This window comes from Geotrypetes seraphini, chromosome 3 (genome assembly GCF_902459505.1).
Source record: "Geotrypetes seraphini chromosome 3, aGeoSer1.1, whole genome shotgun sequence".
Taxonomy (NCBI): Eukaryota; Metazoa; Chordata; class Amphibia; order Gymnophiona; family Dermophiidae; genus Geotrypetes; species Geotrypetes seraphini.
Window position 1 is genome coordinate 274191613 of NC_047086.1, and position 24048 is coordinate 274215660.

Here is a 24048-nt window from a genome sequence, read left to right on the forward strand (position 1 = left end):
TGACAGCGTCCCACACCGCAGACTGTTAAACAAGATGAAATCGATGGGGTTAGGAGAGACTCTAACGGCATGGGTCAATGATTGGCTGAGTGGCAGACTTCAGAGGGTGATGGTTAACGGTACTTTCTCTGAGACATCGGAGGTGACCAGCGGGGTGCCGCAGGGCTCGGTCTTGGGTCCGCTCCTCTTCAACATATTCATAGGAGATCTGACTCAAGGGCTTCAAGGTAAAATAACATTATTCGCCGACGACGCCAAACTATGAAATATGGTAAGCGAGAGCAATTTACAAGATAGTATGGCGCAGGACCTGCGTACATTGGAATGCTGGTCCTCAACCTGGCAGCTGGGCTTCAATGCTGGGAAGTGTAAGGTCATGCACCTAGGTAGCAGAAACCCGTGCAGAACTTATATCTTGAACAGGGAGACCTTGACCAGGACTTCAGCGGAACGAGATTTAGGAGTAATCATTAGTGCAGACATGAAATCTGCCAATCAGGTGGAGAAGGCTTCCTCAAGGGCAAGGCAGATGCTGGGTTGCATCCTTAGAAGTTTCGTCAGCAGAAAGCCTGCTGTCATAATGCCATTGTACAGGACCATGGTGAGACCTCATCTGGAATACTGCATGCAATTCTGGAAGCCACATTACCGCAAAGACGTGCAGAGGGTCAAGTCGGTCCAAAGGATGGCCACCAGAATAGTCTCAGGGCTTAAAGGTATCTCGTACGAAGCAAGACTAAACAATTTGCAGCTCTACACTCTCGAGGAACGCAGGGAGAGGGGAGACATGATTGAGACATTTAAATACGTCACCGGACGTATAGAAGTGGAAGATAACATTTTCCTTCTCAGAGGCCCCTCAACTACAAGGGGGCACCCGCTCAAACTCAAGGGCGGGAAATTTCATGGCGACACCAGGAAGTATTTCTTCACGGAGCGAGTGATTGATCAATGGAACAAGCTTCCAGTACAGGTAATCGAGGCCAGCAGCGTGCCAGATTTTAAGAATAAATGGGACGCCCATGTGGGATCCCTACGTGGGTCAGGGCAAAACATTGGCTAATCTTAAGGGGAGGGTCTATAGAGTGGGCAGACTTGATGGGCCTTGGCCCTTTTCTGCCGTCATCTTTCTATGTTTCTATGTTACCAGTTGTATTTCAAATATATTTGGGTGAAATCGTTAGTATATTTTTTGTAACTATTTTTGTAACTTTCTTGCCAGATTTCTAATCTAATCTAACAATTTATGAGTTGCTTTATTCCTAACTAGGTTCAAGGCGATTTGCAATTCAAGAGATATACAAAAAGAAAGAAAGAGTACAGCATACTGGGGGAGACAGAGAGAAATTCAAAGGACTGTGATTTTTATTATCTAATAAATAATATTTAATCTCCCATTGGCATTATTATTCTAATAAATCAGCAATTTGTAGAATGAGGGACACATTTGGTACTTTCATATTCCTAACAACGTCCAGAATAATTACTGTCTAAGTGATTGTTATAGTAATAGCACCTATGCCCCTGCTCCAAATATGTCTGTTCCAAAGGGAGTGCACTTTTTAGAATGAACAGTTAGCTATCATGATTAGAGAAACACAACAAATTAACTGTCCTACAAAACTCTGAAGGCAGTAGCTTGTAAACCTCTTTCCATAGGGGAGAGTGTGGCACAGTTGTTAAAGCTATAGCCTCAGCACTCTGGGGTTGTGGGTTCAAACCCACGCTGCTCCTTGTGACCCTGGTCAAATCACTTAATCCTCCCATTGCCCCAGGTACAATAGATAGATTGTGAGCCCACTGGAACAGACAGGGAAAAATGCTTGAGTAACTGAATAAACTCGTGTAAAACCATTCTGAGCTCTCCTGGGAGAACAGTATAGAAAATTGAATGAATAAATAAAAGACACTGCATGCCCCTTATGACTATAGACAGATCTTCTTGGGCTTCTCCTTTCTTCGAAGCCTGGAAAGAACCGTCAATCAATCAGACCTCCAGAAAACATAGACAACCTCCAGTTATTATAACAAACTCCTCCCTCCCATGTAGGGAATGTGGAATCTAAAAGTTGTCTGCCCTGAAGCCAACTCCAAAAACAACATGCCTGCATTTCCACTTGCATCTTCTGAGAACCTACGGTCAACCTCCCTTTAAGACTTTCACTAGGAACACTAAAAACTGACACTGAGGCTTCAAAGTTCCCCATTCTAGGCCTCAAACCATGTATACTCTGGTATATGCAAAAAAAAAAAAAAAAAAAAGGTTATTGCTCTTGTGCCTGAAGCCAAATTGTCATAAGGACAGCTATGTGCTCCTTACGCCTCTGCTGAGAACTCTCCAGGGTCAGAAAGGACTACCACTGACTCTCCAGGGTCAGAAAGGACTACCACTGAACAAGGAGACCCCTCTGGTATGGATGCTGAAACCTATCTCTCAACTTGAACATAACCAAGTCCACATAACCATGGCTCTTGGGTGAATCTGGTATTACACAAATAATCCATGTTTGTTTGGTTGGGGAAAAGACCTAGAATTGCTTTAGTAAAGTTACAAAAAACAATTGTGGAAGGGGGGATAAATTTTCCAAATTTTTATAGGTACCATCAAGCCTATATTTTAAGACAGGGTATGTATTGGGTCCTTCCAGAGCTCATGGAGAATGTCCCAGACTGGTTGTATTTAGAATGGCGACTCATGTTTCCTATACATTTGGTTCATCTTTTGAGTATACCAATGCCTAATAGATACAAAGGGAATAGAATTTTGATTGATACTTGGAAAACATTGAGATATGTTACTAAATTATCACCTATTCCAATTTTTAAATCATTAAATCAATCCATTTGGCTAAACTCCAAGATTAAAATAGGCGGTCATAAAATTCTCTGGAAACAATGGATCATTGCAGGAATAAGAACTTTAAATGATGTTATTTCAAATGGTAAACTGCTTAGTTTTTCACAGCTGCAACATAAATATGGTTTTACTAAGTCACAAAGTTTTAAATGGTTGCAGCTGAAGCAGGCTATTCAGGAGGGGTTCCCTGAATGGAAAGATCTTGATACTGTGGCACTGCCGGTGCCGCTTCACACAATGGCCCCGGTCAGCGCCCAGAACAGCCGAAGTCCTACGTGCTTCCAGTAGAGGCTGGAAGTCCTGCTGATCACTCAGTCATTTAGGAAACATCAAAGAGTCAGGAACCAAGATGTTCAAACAAAAATAAAGTCTTAATTTATTGACTTCACAAACCTGGAACAGGTTTTAGTCCATTCATTTCATGAACCAAACAACAAAAGAAAAAAAACAAATAGGAACAAAAACTGGGTTGCAAAAACAAACACCCCACACTTCCCGTTCAAGATTACCGGTAAGTAGTTCCTTAATTCGCCATGAATCAATCCTAATGTGTCTGCCTTAATAAGCAAGCATAAATAAGGCAATGACACTTTCTTTGAAAAAAATGAAAGCCTTGCATCCAGGCCTTGATTGAAGCAGGCCTGGCCCCAACCAACTCAGCAGTAGTTGGTGGGAGAGGGGAGTAGCCGAATCCACTAATTTTAAACCCTGTATTAAACAGAATGCCAAAAAGGCCCCACAATACCTCCCAAGGATCTTATGTGGATTCTCCCCACAGTCTAACACCCCTTTGCACAAAGTCCAAATTACTGGTTTCCCTTAAAGTTCAAAGGCAAACACCAAAAACAAAATTATTCAGTAAAATAAACTGAATTAAAGGTTTTCAACTTCAGGCACCTTGCAGTGAGCCCAGCACTGCTCACTGGCTTCACCCAGGTGCTAACAGGTTCCAAAAACCAAACTAAAAGTTCAATAACTTAAGTACAACAAACACAAGCATTGCACTTAGCTTTCCTCCATGGCACAAGGCTCTGTATCCATGCAAGAGTCCCCAAATTCCATGGACTCCGGTTCAGCTAACTGGTTGGCCTCAGAGACAGGGGCTGCTTCTAGCATTTCCACATCCAGGCAATACTGAGGTTCAGGAGAGCTATCCTGACCACCTCCTTCCTGGGATGACCCAGGGCAGACTGACTGCTTCCTCCTCAGTGCTACCTCAAGAGCATTGAGGCGACCATGCCCTGTTCTCTGAGGGGGCAGGGCAACCTGAAGCTTCTACTTAGGTTTCCTGGTGTTTCTCATTAAACCCTGCAGCTGTGTGTTAGGTGAGCTAGTGTAATCAGGCTGAGGCTGTCCCAGGCTGTTCCCCTCAGAATCCTCACCTCCCCAGGGTTCTGTAAACTGAGTTTCAAAGGGAAATGCAGAACTTTCCTTCTTCCTGGAGTCTAGCCTGTCACACTGATTGGCTCTCTTTAAGGCTAGCCTAGGTTTAGGCAAAGCCTTCCTTGGCACAAGCCGAGCTTTAGGGCTAGGGTTGTGACAATACTCAATATAGTTTGGAAATCCTATGTTTCCAGGCGGATTTCTTGGGTCACCAAGCCGCTAAGTGGTATAAATTGATATATGGTTTTACAAATAAAAAACAAAAAACGGGTCTAAGAGACATTTGGAGCATTGAGATTAAGCATCAAATTTCTGCTTCTCAATGGCCACGAATTTGGTCTTGGAGAATTGGATGTACAGTGGCAGCATCTTTTTGTTGCATAGAGCTCTTTTGACCCCAGTACGTTTACAAAAGTTTGATAGCTCTAGATCTAATAAATGTTGGCACTGTAATCTAGAAGCAGGGACTTTGGATCATCTAATTTTTTATTGTCCTTGTATTAACGCCTTCTGGAAGTCAATTTGATCTCAAATTAATTATTTTCTAGAAAATCCAGTTGCTATGTCATATGATACAATTTTGTTTGGAACAATGATGAGAGCAAAGCGTCAAATTTCAGCAAATAATAATAAATTACTAATGATTATGACAGGAGTTGCCATTCAGAATATAACTAGAAATTGGAAAGATTATACAAGACTTAACTATACTTTTTGGTGGAATTCTATATGTTATATTTATAAAATGGAACGAATTCTTGCTATGCAAAAAGGAAATTATAACAAGTTTAAAAAAATTTGGGGGCCATTGATTGAATATTCGAATGATTAGACACTTTTTTTTTTTAATAGAAGAATAATATGATATGGGATTGGGAGGGTATAATGTGTGAGATTCAAATAAAATGTTGATATGTGTGGAAGGGAAGGGGGGAGGGGGGATAATATAAGATTTAATATTATATGAAGTATACAAGTGAATTGTATGAATATTGAATGATTATTGTATACTTGTTATGAGATATGAAAATGAATAAAGAATTGGAAAAAAAAACAACAACAAATAATCCATGTCTGGTGTGATGCAATTTGGCAAACCCCCCCCCCCAAAAAACAAACAAACAAACAAAAAACCCCACTTGCTAAAGAAGTTACTACGAAAGAAAACATACACAAAATCCCTTCCAGGGCTTCTTGCTGCAAAAAAAACATCTAGGTTAGTGAAACTTCATATATCTGACTGAAAAATCAAGAGGACTTTGTCTTCCTCTTTGTTGCTACAAAGTCCCCAGTTGGACTGTCCCCCACTAGCAGAGGAGGAAGAAGACACAGGTGAGACCCCACTTGGAGTATTGTGTTAAATTTTGGAGACCATATCTGGAAAAAGCTCCTACGCGCGGCCTGCAACGTCAGAGGGAAGGCTTCCAGATAAGGCGCGGGACGCACACAAGGAGCTGTTGCCCACAGCTTTTTGCAATGCAGCACTCAGAGAGCCGGCCTGAAGATGCTGCGTTCATCACACAGTGGACCGGCCCAAAGATAACACCGGGGGGCAGGCCAAAAGGCAAGGCACATGGAGGGAGAGAGACAACAACGGTAGGGGAAATGCTTTTATTTTTTTTTTATTTAGTGATTGATTTGTCTATTTTTTTAATTTAGTGATTGATTTGTCTGTTCAGGAAGAAATGCATTTGTTTCTTTTCCTCTGGGGTTGTACTGCTTGTAGAGTCTTGCATCTTAGGGTTTGCTTGTAAATATTAGTACTTTTAATTTTTGGTCCTGCATTTGCATGGGGTTATCTGTTTTCTGGTAAGAATGAATGTTAAAAAGCATATAGTGTGCTTTGTGTATTTTCATTTTGTGGTTAACCATTATGTGTTGTTAATACAATTATATTGTGTGTATATATGAAAAATGAATGGAAAAAATGGTGTTACAATTAGTACTATTATGGGGCGGGGCCTGGGGTGGAGATGGGCACGTCTTAGCCCAGTGTTCAACTGCTGGTCCGCGGACCGGTGCCGGTCCACAAAATAATAATTTTATTTCTGCTGGTCCATAGGTGTCAAAAGGTTGAAGAACACTGGTCTTAGGAACCGAGACACCGCTCCTCTATCCATCTCCAGGTGGGTCCGCCCACATGCAGATATGCCCACATACATTTATTTGTAATTATAAATAAATATTTCACAATATATAATTACATATTGTTTTTGTGATTAATCACTATGCTTTAATTATGTTCAATTTGTAACAATGAAAATACATCCTGCATATCAGATATTTATATTACAATTCATAACAGTAGCAAAATTAAAGTTTTGAGGTAGCAACGAAAATAATTTTATGGTTGGGGGTCACCACAACATGAGGAACTGTATTAAAGGGTCGCGGCATTAGGAAAGTTGAGAACCACTGCCCTAGAGGAAAGGAGGGACAGGGGAGATATGATTCAGCTGTTCAAATCTATTAAGCAATTTAGTCATTCTTTCTCCTTCAAATTGACAGAGCTCTGGAATAACTCGCCACTTTTGTTAAGAAGCTTAGGCCTCTTATCATTCAGGAAGGCCTTTAAGACAATTATGTTCGCCAAGCACTTTGGAAATTACCTACTTCTACCTCTCCTGCTTTAGTTCTTTTCTCATCTAGTTCTTTTGTATTTTTTCCTTTTCTTTATGCTAACCGAGTTGAGCTCCAAATTGGCTGATGACCTGGTTTATAAAACTAAATTTTAGCTTAGTTTACTTTGAAGGGTATTAAAGTAGAATAAAATCTTTTCCAGAGAAAGGAAAATGGTAAAACCAGAGGGCATAATTTAAGGTTGAGGGGTGGTAGACTCAAGAGTAATGTTAGGAAATAGCACAGTTACTTACCGTAACAGGTGTTATCTAGGGACAGCAGGCAGCTATTCTCAAATATGGGTGACGTCATCAGCGGAGCCCGGATGCGGAAGCTCGGAAGCAGACTTGCTTGAAGAAACTCACCCAGCATAGTTCAGAGAAGCCAACCAGGGGAGTTGGGTGGATTGTGAGAATAGCTGCCTGCTGTCCCTGGATAACACCTAAAGAGAGAACATAAGAAGTTGCCTCCACTGGGTCAGACCAGAGGTCCATCGCGCCCAGCGGTCCGCTCCCGCGGTGGCCCATCAGGTCTATGACCTGTGAAGTGGTTCCTGACCATTTCTATAACCTACCTCTACTTCTATCTGTACCCCTCAATCCCCTTATCCTTTAGGAACCTATCTAAACCTTCCTTGAACCCCTGTAATGTGCTCTGGCCTATCACAACCTCCGGAAGCGCGCTCCATGTGTCAACCATCCTCTGGGTAAAAAAGAACTTCCTAGCATTTGTTCTAAACCTCTCAGTTTCTCCGAGTGACCCCTTGTACTTGTGGTTCCCCCACAGTCTGAAGAATCTGTCCCTGTCTACCTTCTCTATGCCCCTCAGGATTTTGAAGGTTTCTATCATGTCTCCTCTAAGTTTCCGCTTTTCTAGGGAGAACAGCACCAGCATTTTCAACCTGTCAGTGTATGAAAAGTTTTCCATACCTTTTATCAGTTTAGTCGCTCTCCTCTGGACCACCTCAAGTACTGCTATGTCCTTCTTGAGGTATGGCGACCAGTATTGGACACAGTACTCCAGATGTGGACGCACCATTGCACGATACAGCAGCATGATGACTTCCTTTGTCCTGGTTGTGATACCCTTTTTAATGATACCCAGCATTCTGTTCGCTTTCTTTGAGGCTGTCGCATACTGTGCTGATGCTTTCAGTGTTGTGTCCACCATCACCCCCAGGTCCCTTTCAAGGTTGCTCACCCCTAGCAATGATCCCCCCATTTTGTAGCTGAACATCGGGTTCTTTTTCCCTACATGCATGACCTTGCATTTCTCTATGTTAAAACTCATTTGCCACTTTTTTGCCCACTCTTCCAGTCTCGTTAGGTCCCTTTGCAGGTCTTCACAGTCTTCCGTGGTTCTAACTCTGCTGCAGAGTTTGGTGTCATCAGCAAATTTAATAACCTCACATTTCGTCCCCGTCTCCAGGTCATTAATAAATATATTGAACAGGAGCGGTCCCAGCACTGACCCCTGTGGAACTCCGCTCGTGACCCATTGCCAGTCTGAGTAATGGCCCTTTACTCCAACTCTCTGTTTCCTGCCTGCCAGCCAGTGTTTGATCCATCGGTGGACATCCCCCTGCATCCTGTGGCACCACAGCTTCTTAAGCAGTCGTTCGTGAGGTACCTTGTCGAAGGCTTTTTGGAAGTCAAGGTAAATGATGCCTATGGATTCCCCTTTATCCATCTGGCTGTTTATTCCATCAAAGAAGTACAGCAAGTTCGTGAGGCACGACCTTCCTTTGCAGAAGCCGTGCTGGCTCGCCTTCAGTTGTCCATTGTTTTCTATGTGTTCGCAGATTATGTCCTTAACCAGTGCTTCCATCATCTTTCCCGGAACTGAGGTCAAGCTCACTGGCCTGTAGTTTCCCGGGTCACCCCTTGATCCCTTCTTAAAGATGGGCGTGACATTTGCTATTTTCCAGTCCTCTGGGATCTCCCCAGTTTTTAAGGATAGGTTACATATTTGGCGAAGTGTTTCCGCTATTTCGTTTCTCAGTTCTTTTAGTACCCTTGGGTGGATGCCGTCCGGGCCTGGTGATTTGTCACTCTTCAGTCTGTCTATCTGTCTGAGGACATCCTCTTTGCTTACCTCTAGTTTGACCAGTTTTTCATCATGGTCTTCGTTTGTGATCTCCTCGGGTTCTGGGATATTGGATGTGTCCTCTCTCGTGAAGACTTCATCCCTGTTACGGTAAGTAACTGTGCTTTATCCCAGGACAAGCAGGCAGCCTATTCTCACATATGGATGACCTCCAAGCTAACCAAAATGGGATGGTGGGAGTGTTGGCAATTTAAGAGAATAAATTTTGTAATACTGTTTGGCCAAACTGTCCATCCCATCTGGAGAAAGTATCCAGACAATAGTGAGAAATGAAAGTATGAACCGAGGACCAAGTAGCAGCCTTGCAAATTTCCTCAATAGGTGTAGATCTGAGGAAAGCTACAGAATCTGCCATTGCTCTAACTTTATGGGCTGTGACTCTACTGTGTAGGGGTAATCCAGCCTGGGCATAGCAGAATCAGATACAAGCAGCCATCCAGTTGGAGATGGTACGCTTGGAGATAGAATGTCCCAACTTATTAGGATCAAAGGAGACAAAAAGTTGAGGAGCAGTTCTGTGTGGTTTGGTGCATTCTAAATAGAAAGCCAAAGCACGTTTACAGTCCAGAGTGTGAAGAGCTACTTCTCCAGGATGAGAATGAGGCTTCGGGAAGAACACTGGAAGAACAATAGATTGATTGAGATGAAATTCCGATACCACTTTAGGGAGGAATTTTGGATGAGTACGTAGGACCACCTTATCATGATGAAAACTGTGAAAGGTGGATCAGCAACTAAGGCTTGCAGCTCACTGACTCATCGAGCAGAAGTGAGGGCAATGAGAAACATCACTTTCCAAGTGAGATACTTCAGATGAGCCTTGTCAATTGGTTCAAATGGAGGTTTCATCAGTTGAGCAAGGACAACACTGAGATCCCAAACCACAGGAGGCGGTTTGAGAGGAGGTTTGACATTGAAAAGTCCTTTCACGAATCTGGAAACCACCAGATGAGCAGAGGGGGGTTTCCCTTCGATAGGCTGATGGAAAGCCGCAATTGCACTGAGATGGACTCGGATCGATGTAGACTTGAGGCCAGAAGTGGATAAGTGCAAAAGGTAATCCAAAACAGAAGATAAGGAGGAATGCTGAGGCTCCTTATCATGAGAAAAACACCATGCAGAAAATCTAGTCCATTTTTGGTGATAGCATTGTCTAGTGGTAGGTTTCCTAGAAGATGGTATGCTTAGAGATAGGAAGTCCCGACTTATTTGGATCAAAAGAAATAAAAAGTTGAGGAGCAATTCTGTGTGGTTTGGTGCGTTCCAAATAGAAGGCCAAAGCATGTTTACAGTCCAGAGTATGAAGAGCTACTTCTCCAAGATGAGAATGAGGCTTTGGAAAGAACACTGGAAGAACAATGGATTGGTTGAGATGAAATTCCGATACCACTTTAGGGAGGAATTTAGGATGAGTACGGAGGACCACCTTGTCATGATGGAAGACAGTGAAAGGTGGATCAGCAACTAAAGCTTGCAGTTCACTGACTCTTCGAGCAGAAGTGAGGGCAATGAGAAACACCACTTTCTAAGTGAGATACTTCAGATGAGCTTGGTCAATTGGCTCAAATGGAGGCTTCATCAGTTGAGCAAGAACAACATTGAGTCCCAAACCACAGGAGGCGATTTGAGAGGAGGGCTGACATTGAAAAGTCCTTTCATGAATCTGGAAACCACCGGATGAGCAGAGAGGGATTTCCCTTCGATAGGCTGATGGAAAGCTGCAATTGCACTGAGATGGACTCGGATTGATGAAGACCTGAAGCCAGAAGTCAATAAGTGCAAAAGATAATCCAAAACAGAAGATCATGAGAAAAACACCATGTAGAAAATCTAGTGGTAGGTTTCCTAGAAGCCTCTAAAACGTCTCTGACAGATTGAGAAAACTGCAGAGGAGTTATGTTGAGAGGTACCAAGCTGTCAGGTGTAGAGACTGCAGGTTGGGATGAAGGAGAGATCCTTGACTCTGTGTAAGCAGAGAAGGAAAATCTGGTAGAAGGTATGGCTGAGTTGAAGTAGAAGGGAGTACCAAGGTTGTCTCGGCCATCGAGGAGTAATCAGAATCATGGTGGAATGATCGTTCTTCAACTTCACCAGAGTCTTGAGAATGAGAGGGAATGGAGGGAATGCATATAGGAAGAGATTCGTCCATTCCAGAAGAAAAGCATCTGTCTCGAGGCGATGGGGAAGTATATCTTGGAGCAAAACTGAGGCAGTTTGTAGTTGTGGGGAGCTGCAAAGATGTCTATCTGAGGTGTTCCCCACTGTGAAAAAATGTGATGAACAGGCGAGGAATGGAGTGTCCATTCGTGAGGTTGCAGAAGACGACTCAAGTTGTCTACCAAGCAATTCTTCGCCCCTTGGATATAGACAGCTTTGAGGAAGGTGTTGTGGCGGATTGTCCAGTACCAAACCTTCAGAGCTTCTTGACAAAGGGAGGCTGATCCCGTCCCTCCCTGTTTGTTGATATAATACATGGCGACTTGGTTGTCCATCCGAATGAGGACTACCTGGTCATGAAGAAGATGTTGAAATGCATTGAGAGCCTTGAGGATCGCTCTGAGTTCCAACAGATTGATATGACACTGATGATCGGTACTGGTCCAGTGGCCTTGTGTACGGAGACCATCGAGATGAGCACCCCAAGCGTAGGTCAAGGAATCTGTCGTAAGGACCTTCTGATGGGGGGGGGGGGGTTTGAAAAAGCAAGCCTCTGGAGAGATTGGAAGAGAGCATCCACTAATGGAGAGACTGCTTCAATGAAGGAGTGACTGTTATGTGTTGAGAAAGTGGATCGCAAACCTGCATCCATTGAGATGCCAGGGTCCACTGAGGAATTCTGAGGTGAAGTCTGGCAAAAGGAGCCATGTGTACTGTGGAGGCCATGTGACCTAGTTGTACCATCATGTGTCTCGCTGAGATGGAAGACAAGAGTTGAAGAAGAGCTTCCAGATGTTGTTGTGGGAGGAATGCTCTGAGTTGGATAGTGTCCAGAACAGCTTCAATGAATTGTAGATTCTGTAAGGGCTGAAGATGGGATTTGGGAAAGTTGATTTCGAATCCCAAACTTTGCAGGAACCAGGTAGTCCGTTGGGTCGCTACAATAACCCCTTGAGATGTTGAATCTTTGATGAGCCAGTCGTCGAGGTAGGGAAATACCTGAAGACCATGGTTCCGTAGAGCTGCTGCTACCACTACTAGGCACTTGGTGAACACTCTGGGAGATGAAGCCAGGCCGAAGGGCAGCACTCTGTATTGATAATGCAGATTCCCCACCCAAATTCTGAGATATGGACGGGAGGCTGGATGAAAGGGGATACGAGTGTAAGCCTCCTTGAGATCCAGAAAGCATAACCAGTCGTTCTGCTCGAGAAGGAGATAAAGGGATGCCAGGGACAATATCCAAAATTTTTCTTTGACCAAAAATTTGTTGAGAGCCCTGAGATCCAGAATGGGCTGCAGATTGCCCGTCTTCTTCGAAACAAGGAAGTAACGGGAGTAAAACCCCCTGTTCTGCTGTCCCATAGGCACTGGTTCGATGGCATGGAGATGAAGCAGAGCTTGAGCTTCCTGAAGAAGAAGGGCGGTCTGGGAAGGATTGGAAGGATACTCTCTTGGAGGAAGCTCTGGTGGAACCTGAGTGAAATGAAGAGAGTATCCTTCCCTGATGATGGTGAGCACCCAGAGGTCAGATGTAATAGTCATCCATCGGTGGTAAAAATGATGGAGATGACCTCCTATAGGGGGAAGAGAAGTCAGAGTCTGAGATTGGCATCAACTCCACAGTCCTAGACTGGTTCTCAAAATTCCTACACTCTCGTTCTTACGCTGTCAACATGAATGGCACCTCATCCTCCCACTGGAAACCGATATGTGGAGTCCCGCAAGGCTCACCTATATCTCCCATCCTTTTTAACATTTATATGTCTTCCCTAAAACTCCTCCATCTATCCCCCCTTGAAACAATTTACACTTATGCCGACGACATCCTCGTCCTCCTCGAGACTGACTCGAACCTCACCAACCTTTCCGAGAACATAGCCTCCTGCATAATGAACCTCCAATCCTGGGCCCGCACTGTTCAAATGAAACTGAACGAGTCCAAAACAAGACTCCTTTGGCTCGGTCCAAAACTAGACTAACTACCCTCCTCCATCTCACTGTCCTCTGGCTCCACTCTGCAGCTTGAGTTCTCAAGCAATGTTCTGGGCATCATCATTGATTCTACATTGTCCTTCAACGACCACCTCAATTCCTTGGTAAAAAAATGCTTTTTCAGCCTTCACATGCTGAGGAAAGTCAGATCCTGCTTTCATCAAAATCACTTTACCGTCCTTGTCCAATCCATCATACTTTCCAGATTGGACTATTGCAACTCTATCTACTTAAGCCTAACTAAGAAAAACCTCCATAGACTCCAGCGGATACAGAATGCTGCGGCCAAGCTTATCTTCGTAAAAAATAAATTTGACCACGTCTCTCCGCTTCTGTCCAAGCTTCACTGGCTTCCAATAATCGCCAGGGTCCACTTTAAATGCGCCTGCCTAGCTTTCAAAATCCTACACGGCATCCTCCCTCCCTGTATCCCTCTTTCTTGGAACTCCTCTAACTCTAATACCACCAGATCCACCCACAAATTTAAACTATCCTTCCCCTCATTAAGAGGCATTTCCCATACAGGAAAACTAGGGACCTCCCTCCCCTTCAGAATCACCGAACTCTGGAACAACCTTTCCTCCCCTCTTTGGAACCTGAGCTCTCTCCAACTTTTCCGCAAACATCTGAAGACCTGGCTATTCTCAAAAATCTATTCCATCTCTGGCACTCTAAGCCCTCTAAAAACCCTTCATACTTGGACCTCTAACCTTTCATTGTTAGTTCCTTTCTATTCCATCTCCTGTAAACCGTGCAGAGCTCTACGAATGTGGAGATGATGCGGTATACAAACCTAAGGTTTAGTTTAGTTTAGAGTCAGAACGATAGAGGTTATGCTCTGTTTTAAACAGTCAAAAAGGATGAGTAGTCTTAGGTGCAGCAGAAGGTTGAGGTTTTTGTTGCTTCTGAGGCTGCTGTTTCTTAAGAGGATGGTGATTGTAAGGAGCCGTCCTCGGAGCAAAACGCCGATGATAGATAGGAGCAGGGCGTGTAGGTTTGATAGGAGCTGGCATTGGCTTAGGTCTGACAACAGAAGCAAAGGATTTCTCATGTTCAGACAATTTCTTGGTGGCTGCCTCGATAGACTCATCAAAGAGGTCATTGCCCGCACAAGGAATATTAGCAAAGCGATCCTGAAGATTAGGATCCATGTCAATAGTACGAAGCCAGGCAAGGCGACACATGGCTACAGAGCTAGCAGCTGCCCGGACAGATAACTCGAAGGCATTGTAAGATGACTGGAGGAGATGTAATCGGAGTTGTGATAAAGAAGCAAGGACTTCTTGAAAATCAAAGTGCTTTTGAATATTCAAATAAGGCAAGAATTTTGATAATAGAGAAATGAGGAACTCAAAATAAGTAATAAAATGAAAATTATAATTGAGAACTTTAGAGGACATCATGGCATTTTGATAGATGCAACGTCCAAATTTGTCCATAGTTTTCCCTTCCCTTCCAGGAGGAACGGTGGCATAAACCTTGGAAGGATGGGACCTCTTCAAGGATGACTCGACTAGCAGGGACTGGTGAGATAACTGTGAGTTGTCAAACCCTTTGCGATGTACAGTTTTATACCTAGAGTCCAATTTGCCTGGTACAGCCAGTATGGTATAAGGGGTCTCCAGGCATCGACCAAAAGTCTGAGACAAAAGCTTGTGAAGAGGAAGCTTAAGCGACTCTGCCAGAGGTTGAGGAAGATGCATGACTTCGAGGTACTCCTTAGAGTATTTGGAACCAGCATCTAATTGAAGATCCAAGTCAATAGCCATCTGACGAAGAAAAGATGAGAAAGATAGCTGATCCGCCAATGCTTTGCCTCAAGAAGGATTCGAGGACGCCTGGGTTGAAGATGAAGCTTCCACAGGAAAAAAGGCATCAAAAGAATATGGAGACTTGGATGAAGCAATTGAAACCGCTGCATCCTCGAGGTTCGGAAGTGGAGACCTTGAGCGAGGAATCGGCGGTCTAGTCGAAGTAGGAGTAGAGCGAGGCTTAGTTGAAGAGGGGCGTTCTTTAGAAGAACTACTATGCCTAGAAGTATGCCTCGATGAAGGCCTCGATTGTCGATGAGAATGATGCTTGGAAGCAGATCTCGAAGATCGAGGAGACTTTGTCTCGGAGACAGAAGCAGCCGATGCCACCAAATAATGGATAGGACTGGAGGCTGTAGAGCGAATCTCCAGAGGCTTGATGGAGGAACCTCGATGCACTCCCAAAGACTCTGCTCCTTGGATAGAGTGTGAGGATTCCTGCCGGGGCACTTGCAAAGATTCTGCTCCTTGCTTCATGTGCTTGGATACCAGACCAGACACTCGCAGAGACTCTGCTCCCTGCAAAGAGTGTGTAAGTTCAGACTGAGGCAAAGGAAGCGGCTCGACCTTGCGGGAGTCTGCTAAATGCCCAGGCTGGATGAGAGGAAGAAGCTTCGGTCCCATATTAGTAAGGGACTGAATGAATTGCTTCTCCAACATGGTCTGGAAAGAAGCCGGCAAGGATGGATCCGCGTCTGAAACTGGACCACCTGCTTTGGCTGGAGGCTCCACCGAGGCAGTGTAAATGTGCTTCAACTTGGAAGTCTTAGGCACTTTAAGCACCACCGCTGGAACCTTCTTCTGAGCTATCTGACCTGAAGAAACAGGAGAAGATACAGCAGGTGTCGTCGAAGAGAGAGCTGCTGCAAACGATGAAGGTCTGATGAGGCTCGAGGTGAAAGCAGTAGAAGCAGGAGGAGTCTCGTTCGAAGGTGAGACCGAGGGCGCCTTCGATGTCGAGGGATAGGAGGAAGAATCCATCCCAAACAGCTCCTCCACCAAAAGGTGACGACGTTTAAGGGCTCGAGGTAGCAGAGCGCTCACACGACTTCGGGTGATGGTCCGGCCCAAGACACTTGAGGCACCAACGGTGTGGGTTCGTAAGAGAAATCGCACTGGCACTGGCTACACTTCTTGAAGCCCGTTACAGGCCGAGACATAGGAGGAAAAATAGCCACTGCAAAATCGAAGCCCTTGGACTGTAGCCGAGTGGCCTGCCCCGGCAAACGGACGGAAGATTGAAATTTTTTTTTTTTTAAAACTAGAAATAAAAGAAATAAAGTAAGAACAGCGATTCGTGAAGAAAAAAATACAAACCGCGGTTCAGAGAAGGCACGAAGTAACGAAGTTAAATGCAGAGTCAAAGACGGACTTCTTGGCTCTGCGGAAAACTGAGAACTGAGGAGACGCGCCCTACGCTGGGCCGGAAGGCACTCATGCATGCGCGGTGCGGTTGACTCGAAACTTCGAGTTTTGTCAAGCAAGTCTGCTTGCGAGCTTCCGCATCCGGGCTCCGCTGATGATGTCACCCATATGTGAGAATAGGCTGCCTGCTTGTCCTGGGATAATCTTCTTTACGGAGAGAATGGCTGATGCATGGAATGCGCTCCCGAGGGAGGTGGTGGAAAGGAAAACGGTGACAGAGTTCAAACAAGCATGGGATGAACAGAGAGGATTTCTAATCAGAAAATAATGGGTATATATTAAAGAAACTAAGGCAAGTACTGGGCAGACTTGCACAGTCTGTGTCCCGTATATGGACATTCAGTTGAGGACAAGCTGGTGAGGGCTTCGATGGTTGGGATGGTTTAGATGGGCTGGAGTGAGCTTTAATGGAGACTCCAGTAGATAGAACCTAAGCACACTACCGGGCAGAGCTCTAGGTTTCTAGCCCAGAAATATCTAAGAAAAAGGACCATTTAAATTAAATGATTAATTTATATGTGTATGTTTGGGCAGACAAGATGGACCATTTGGGTCTTTATCTGCTGTCATTTCCTATGTGACAACTCACTTCCTTTGCAATCCAGTGGCAATCCAGGAAGTTCACCTTTCACCTACTGAGGCACTAAGAATGCCCAAAGCTGCAGCTTGATCCACCAGATCAAGATAGCCTTCTAAGCCATTGCTACAGTTGTTGCACCATCGTGCCAGCAGATACATGTTGCCACCATGCCGTTGTCAAAAAACTTGACAGCCTTTCCTTGAACAAATGCCTTGAAGACATTCAGCACTTCTTGAATGGTACTTATTCTTGGATCTTGCTTTACAAAAGAATCCCATTCCACTGGAATGACAACCTCCAACTTCAGTTTCTAAGCTCTGGAACATGAAACACCAAGCTAGACTGGCCCTGACCTCTGGTGTCCAAGGAGATCTGGTTCCACTGCCCCATGTCTGCACTAACCAATGCATTAGAAGTGACCTCTGAGATGATCTCATGCTCAAGCCTTGGAGCCCTGGACCTGCACCCATACATAAGGTGAATTTTATTTAAAAGAGAATACACCAGACTCTGATTCTATTGTACTTGTGCTTGTTTGGGAATTCCTTTCCCCTTCTGAGTATCAAAGCAGGCACCTAAGTAGATCAGACCTAGAATTGGCTACAAAATGCTCCTGTCAAAGTTGACAAACTGAGTCTCTATAACCACAGAAGTATACAAGAAGGCTTGACAAATGCTGTACCTCTTGGCTCCTCAGCTAGCTGTGGCTCAAATGCTTCCCCAGGACATGTGCTTTCCCCATGCATGTCCTACCCCTTAAGACAAAGGGGCTTCATAATGCTGTCCCCTCTTTTTTAAAAAAGAAATGGAAATGATGGGAAGGGGAATGCAGAAAAATTAGAAAAGAAAAATAGAAAGAATTAGCTTGGGATCTGGTAGGAGAGGTATGCTTCAGGTTGTTTTTATTTGATATCTTTCCAGGAAGCTTGTGACAGAAACCCTTTGGGCCAAAATTCTTCTGTTTGCCTATTCTCAACTGAACAACCAATTCTCTAACTGGGAACAGAAGTTCACTTCTGCCTTCCAAATGCAGCTTCGTGGAATATATTATCTACTGGATGCAGAGAAAAATGGACATCATGACTGCATGGTGTCCTAAATATAGAAGGGCTCACAAGCGTTTGATCTGTCTTCATCTGCTGGCATGAATGCATAACTTGTGCATCTGGACTGGTCAAGTCTGATAGACCATAAGGAAATTATTCATTTAGAAACATCAATTAAGGGGACCCCCTAAAACTGTATAAAGGATGGGGCAAGAGAGAAAGATATTAAATCACCAAGAGATTAAGGGGAGGGGTAAGCTCTGCCATATTGTATTAAGAATGGGCAAACTAGATGGGCACTAAAGTCCTTATACTGTATATACACATGAATTGAGATAATCTATACACATACATATCCATTGAGATAATTTAGTAAACATTATCCTATTGACAGTTGGGATTCCTGCTTTTCTTTCCCAATATTGATTGCATAAACTTGTAGCAGCAGTAGAAGTAAACTTTCATTAGCATCAGAACCTCACCCTATAAAATTAGCCTCTCTCTCCTTCAGTGAGTCACAAAGGAATATTTATTTTTATATCCTTCACTACCACATTACAATGTCTGCGATACCCCTGGACTGTAACATCATTGAACAAAGCAAACTATCTGTAAGCAGATTATGTATTATCCAGAGTAGTTTAGCACAGAGGTTCTTAGCTAATTAAAAAAGAGCACTCACAACAACCACACTCTTGGATGCATCCAGCACATGGATCACCGGTGCGCTGTAGCGTGGTGCAATCTTGACAGCAGTGTGTGTTCTGAAAAGAATAAACAGAAATACTCATTGGTCCAGTTGCTAGGCAGTGGAAATTAAAAACCATTAAACTTCCCTTTTTTTTCTCAATCTCTCACAAGAATTAATGTCACCAGATATGATAAGAGTGTTGATCCCCTGAATGGCAAGATGTTGGAGCTTTACGGCTCTTCCTCAGCTATCTCAGCTAAAGACTTTTATTTGGGATGAGCAAATGACTACCCAGAGGTGGGGCAGAATTGCTATATTTGATAGACAATGGGCACCTTTCTTAGAGTGGCACCAGAGAATGTAGACCTTAGAACTATCTTGAATGGTGTTACATATTGTATCGCTTATAATACTATTATAGTTTCAATTTGGGTTTTATCAGTTGATTAATTATCATTTATTATTTTATTTTTAGTATTTATACACCTCTAATAACCTAAGCAGTTTATATTCAGGTACTCAAGTATTTCTTCCTATCCTGGTAGGCTCACAATCTTACTAATGTACCTGGGGCAATGTAGTATTAAGTGGGCCTGTTCTAGAGGGGGTATGGGAGGGGGAGTACAGGAATACAGTTGGGAAGAACTATACCTTTTTTAAGAACATAAGAAGTGCCTCTGCTGGGTCAGACCAGAGGTCTATCGCGACCAGCAGTCCGCTCGTGCGGCAGCCCAACAGGCCCAGGACCTGTGTAGTAGTCCTCTATCTGTACCCCTCTATCCCCTTTTTCTTCAAAAAATTGTCCAATCCCTTCTTGAACCCTAATACCGTACTCTGTCCTATCACGCCCTCTGGAAGCACATTCCAGGTTCTTACCTTCCTAATAACTTTTCTAGTAGATAAGCGTGTCATTCTGGACAGTAGGATATTCTCCCCATGCTTGTCAGCCATGAAGAAGGAATCCGCTCCAGATTTTCAACTCCTCCTCTTCTGCAGAGTTCTCCTGCCCCCTTCAGTTTGTACCAAAACAGGTAATATCAAATGGTTTGGTTTGATATAACAGCTAAAGTGGAGGGCGGCCACACAAAACTCAAAGTCCTAGATTTCAAACGTACAGAAATAGTGGAATGGAAGTGTACCTAAAGAAAGAGCCGCTAGGATGGAAGGACATAAGGGAAGTGGAAACACAGTGTGCTAAGCTGAAAGGAGCAATAAAAATGGTTACTGACATTTATGTAAGGAAAATAAATAAAAATAAGAGAAAAAGGAAACCGATATGGTTCTCTAAACTTGTGGCAGAGAAAATAAAGGAAAAAGAGTTGGTGTTCGTGAAATATAAAAAACTCCAAGAGTATAAAAAGGGCTACCAAGTGAAACTGAAAGAAGCCAAGAGAAAGATATGACTGGCGAAAGTACAAGTGGAAGAGCAAATGGCTAGAAATGTAAAAAAGGGAGACAAATATTTTTTAGATATATTAGTGAAAGGAAGAAGCATTGCGAGACTAAAAGATGATATGTATTGATATGTGGAGAGTGAAAAAGCAAACATGTTAAACAAATACTTCTGTTCTGTGTTCACAAAAGAAGATCCTGGAGATTGTTTGGCAAAGTTACACACATGAATGGAGAAGATGCCGTGCCATTCATGGAAGAAAGTGTTTATGAACAACTTGAAAAATTGAAGGTGGACAAAACAATGGGACCAGATGAGATCCATCCCAGGATATTGAGGGAGCTCAGAGAGGGAAAGGGACTTGTATACTTTTACAACCACACTCAAAGCGGTTTATATACAGATACTTCAAGCATTTTCCCTGTCTGTCCCAGTGGGCTCACAATCTATCTAATGTATCTGGGGCTGTGGAGGATTAGGAGATTTGCCCTGGGTCACAAGGAGCAGTGCGGGGTTTGAACCCAGAACCTTAGGGTGCTGAGGCTTTAGCTCTAACCACTGTGCCACACTCCCCTCAAATGGAATGCAGAAAGCAGTCCAATTTTACAGAAGCATCACTGTTATATTTTATTTATTTATATTCGGCTACTTTATCATATTTTCCCTTCTGTCCTGGTGGTGTCAAGGGATTAAGTCAGTGGTTCCCAACCCTGTCCTGGAGGACCACCAGGCCAATCGGGTTTTCAGGCTAGCCCTAATGAATATGCATGGAGCAGATTTGCATGCCTGTCATGTCCATTAAATGCAAATCTCTCTCATGCATATTCATTAGGGCTAGCCTGAAAACCCGAGTGGCCTGGTGGTCCTCCAGGACAGGGTTGGGAACCACTGGATTAAGTGACTTGCTCAGGGTCACAGGGAGAAGTGAAGGGTTTGAAACTTCAAACCTCAGGCTACTGAGGCTGTAGCTCTAACCACTGCACCACATACACTCAAAGGTTCTGGCAGGTCATATTAAAGATTTGTTCAACAAATCTTTGGAGATGGGAGTGGTTCCTAGGGATTGGAGAAGAGTGGATGTGGTCCCTATTCACATAAGTGGTCATAGAGATGAAGCGGGCAACTATAGGCCGATAAGCCTCACTTCTGTTATTGGAAAAATAATGGAAGCATTGCTGAAAGAAAGGACAGTGAAATTCCTAGAATATAATGGGTTACAGGATTCAAGGCAACATGGTTTCACTAAAGGCAAATTGTGCTAAACAAATCTGATTAAATTTTTTGATTGTGCGACCAGAGAATTGGATCAAGGGCATATGCTAGATGTAATTTACTTAGATTTCAGCAAAGCCTTTGACACGGTTCCTCATCGGAGGCTCTTGAGCAAACTTGACGGGCAGAAGTTAGGACCCAAAGTGGTGAACTGGATTAGAAACTGATTAAAGGACAGATGTCAGAGAGTGATGGTTAATGGAATTTGCTCGGAGGAAGGAAAGGTGAGTAGTGGAGTCCCTCATGGATCAATGCTGGGGCTGATCCTGCTCAACATGTTTTGAGCGACATTGCCAAAGGGTTAGAATGAAAGGCTTTGCCTTTTTGCGGATGATACCAAGATTTGTAACAGAATAAACACCAAGGAGGTAGTGAAAAACATGAAAAAGGATCTGAAAACGTTAGAGGAATGGTCTAATATTTGGCAACTAAAATTCAATGCAAAGAAGTGCAGAATAATGCATTTGAGGATTAGAAATCAGAAGTAGCTGGGAGGGAGAGGCTGATATGTACGGATGGGGGAGGGACCTTGGGGTGATAGTGTCTGAAGGTCTAAAGGCAAAGAAACATTGTGATAAGGTGGTGACTTTTGACAGAAGGATGCTAGGCTGTATAGAGAGAGGCGTGAAGAAAGAAGGCGTTGATGCCCCTGTACAGGTCGATGGTGAGGCCCCACTTGGAGTATTGTGTTCAATTTTGGAGACTGTATCTGGCAAAGGACATAAGACTTGAAGTGGTCCAGAGAAAGGCGATGAAAATGGTAGGAGGTTTGCACCAAAAGACGTGTGAGGAGAGACTGGAAGCCCTGCATATGTATACTCTAGAGAAAATGAGGGACAGGGGAGATTTGATTCAGGCATTCAAGTACTTGAAAAGTATTAACATAGAACAAAATATTTTCCAGAGAAAGTAAAATGGTAAAACCACAAGGCATAATTTGAGGTTGAGGGGTGATAGACTCATGAGTAATGTTAAGAAATTCTTCTTTATGAATGCGCTCCCGAGGGAGGTGGTGGAGAGTAAAACGGTGACAGAGTTCAAACAAACGTGGGATGAACACAGAGGATCTCTAATCAGATGGGTATATATTAAAGGAACTAAGACCAGTACTGAGCAGACTTGTACAGTGCCGTATATGGCCATTCAGTTGAGGACAAGCTGGTGAGGGCTTTGATAGCTGGAATGGTTTAGATGGGCTGGAGTGAGCTTTGACAGAGACTCCAGTAGAAAGAACCTAAGCACACTACTGGGCAGAGCTCTGGTTTTCTGGCCCAGAAATATCTAAGAAAAAGGACCATTTAAATTAAATGATTAATCTATAGAGTGTGTATGGTTGGCAGAATGGATGGACCATTCGGGGCTTTATCTGCCACCATTTACTATATTATTATCTGTTACTGTCAAGGTAGGCGATGGTTCCACCAGAAGTGAGTGGCTGAGTGTGTGAGCAGACCCAGTCTCCACAATGTCGGGGAGAAAAGTTGGCGAACTGTCCCATTGATTCTGGATTCTGAAGCTGTTGGCTGTCCCGAAGGGGAGAGAAATTTTGCTCGCGGAGCTTTGCCGCAAGAGTTGGGGGCCGCGGTGGAGGCTGTTTTCCAGTGGTTGGCTGTCCCGAAGGGCAGAGGAACTTTTTTGCGGCGTTGTGCCGCGAGAATTGGGGCCGTGCAGAAGGGTGCTCTCCACTTGGCTGAGTCCGGTGGGGAACGCCAGGATAAAGAAGAGTGGAAGGTGTGACTGGCGCCTTGGGAGTGGCGCACCGGACTCCAGAGGGGCTAATCAGGGCCCCGGACAGCGGCAGGATTTTCCTTCTTCCCCACCACTGTGAGGACTGAGAGGTGCCTTCCCTGCAGTGGGGGTTGACAGGCTGTGTCGGATTATGGGAGAGGAGATGCGCTCAAGCCCTGACAGCCCATTGCACGAAGGTAAAACTGTGGCCTGGCTATTGAGAGCAAACCCTGGAGGGACATATATTTACCCCAATGAACTTTGTTAAACCAGGCTGGATGTAAGGAGGAATAAGAGGCCTGGCTCATGAAAGCTAAGGTGGTAAATAGCTGTGTGGATGAGGACTTTTAGTTGAGACCCCTGTTGATTTTTTGGCAATGCTGAGGCCTTATTTGTGCTTCTGAGACTTTATACATAAAATTAATGAAATTGGTCTAATTTGAAAAAGAGTTTTGACTTAGCTATATAATAAAAACTCTTAGACTATTTAGGAAATATGGCTAATAAAAAAAAATAGACTTGATCTCAAAATGTTTGCTTATTGGGCAGAAGACACAACAGAAATATCAGTTTCAAAACACAATCCAACACAAGAAGAGGAGTCAACTATATTTGGAAAAGAAACTTTAAATTTCCACCAGCAGACTCAGTATTAGCCAGCAAAGGGGATTTGCAACATTGGATGGCTGATATTAAACTCTCATTAGCAGTATTTACCTCAGATATTAAAGTAAATATTACTGGCTTACACGAAATTATGGATGATGAGTCAGAGCCTTCAAGAATTTGAAGAACGGATTATCATGCATGATCAGGAGATATTGGAAATCCAACAACATTGCAAACAAATAGATATATCTGTAGAGGAATTACTCCTTAAAGTCGAGGATGGTGAAAATAAGGCAAGGCGAAATAATCTGAGATTTTGAGGGATTCCTGAATCAGAAGATCTTAAAGACCTGACAGCTTTTATTCTGTCCATATG

The 24048-nt window shown here is 43.7% G+C and overlaps 1 protein-coding gene across 4 annotated transcripts in view; it reads right to left on the reverse strand.

The window, feature by feature from the left end:
* Positions 1-24048, reverse strand: part of MTR (5-methyltetrahydrofolate-homocysteine methyltransferase) — an 819135-nt gene that overhangs the window by 100717 nt on the left and 694370 nt on the right. For all 4 annotated transcript variants that reach the window (XM_033935789.1, XM_033935788.1, XM_033935790.1 and 1 more), the window contains one exon: positions 18662-18743. In XM_033935789.1, the coding sequence (XP_033791680.1) occupies positions 18662-18743 (82 nt within the window). The remainder of the gene's footprint in view (positions 1-18661; positions 18744-24048) is intronic.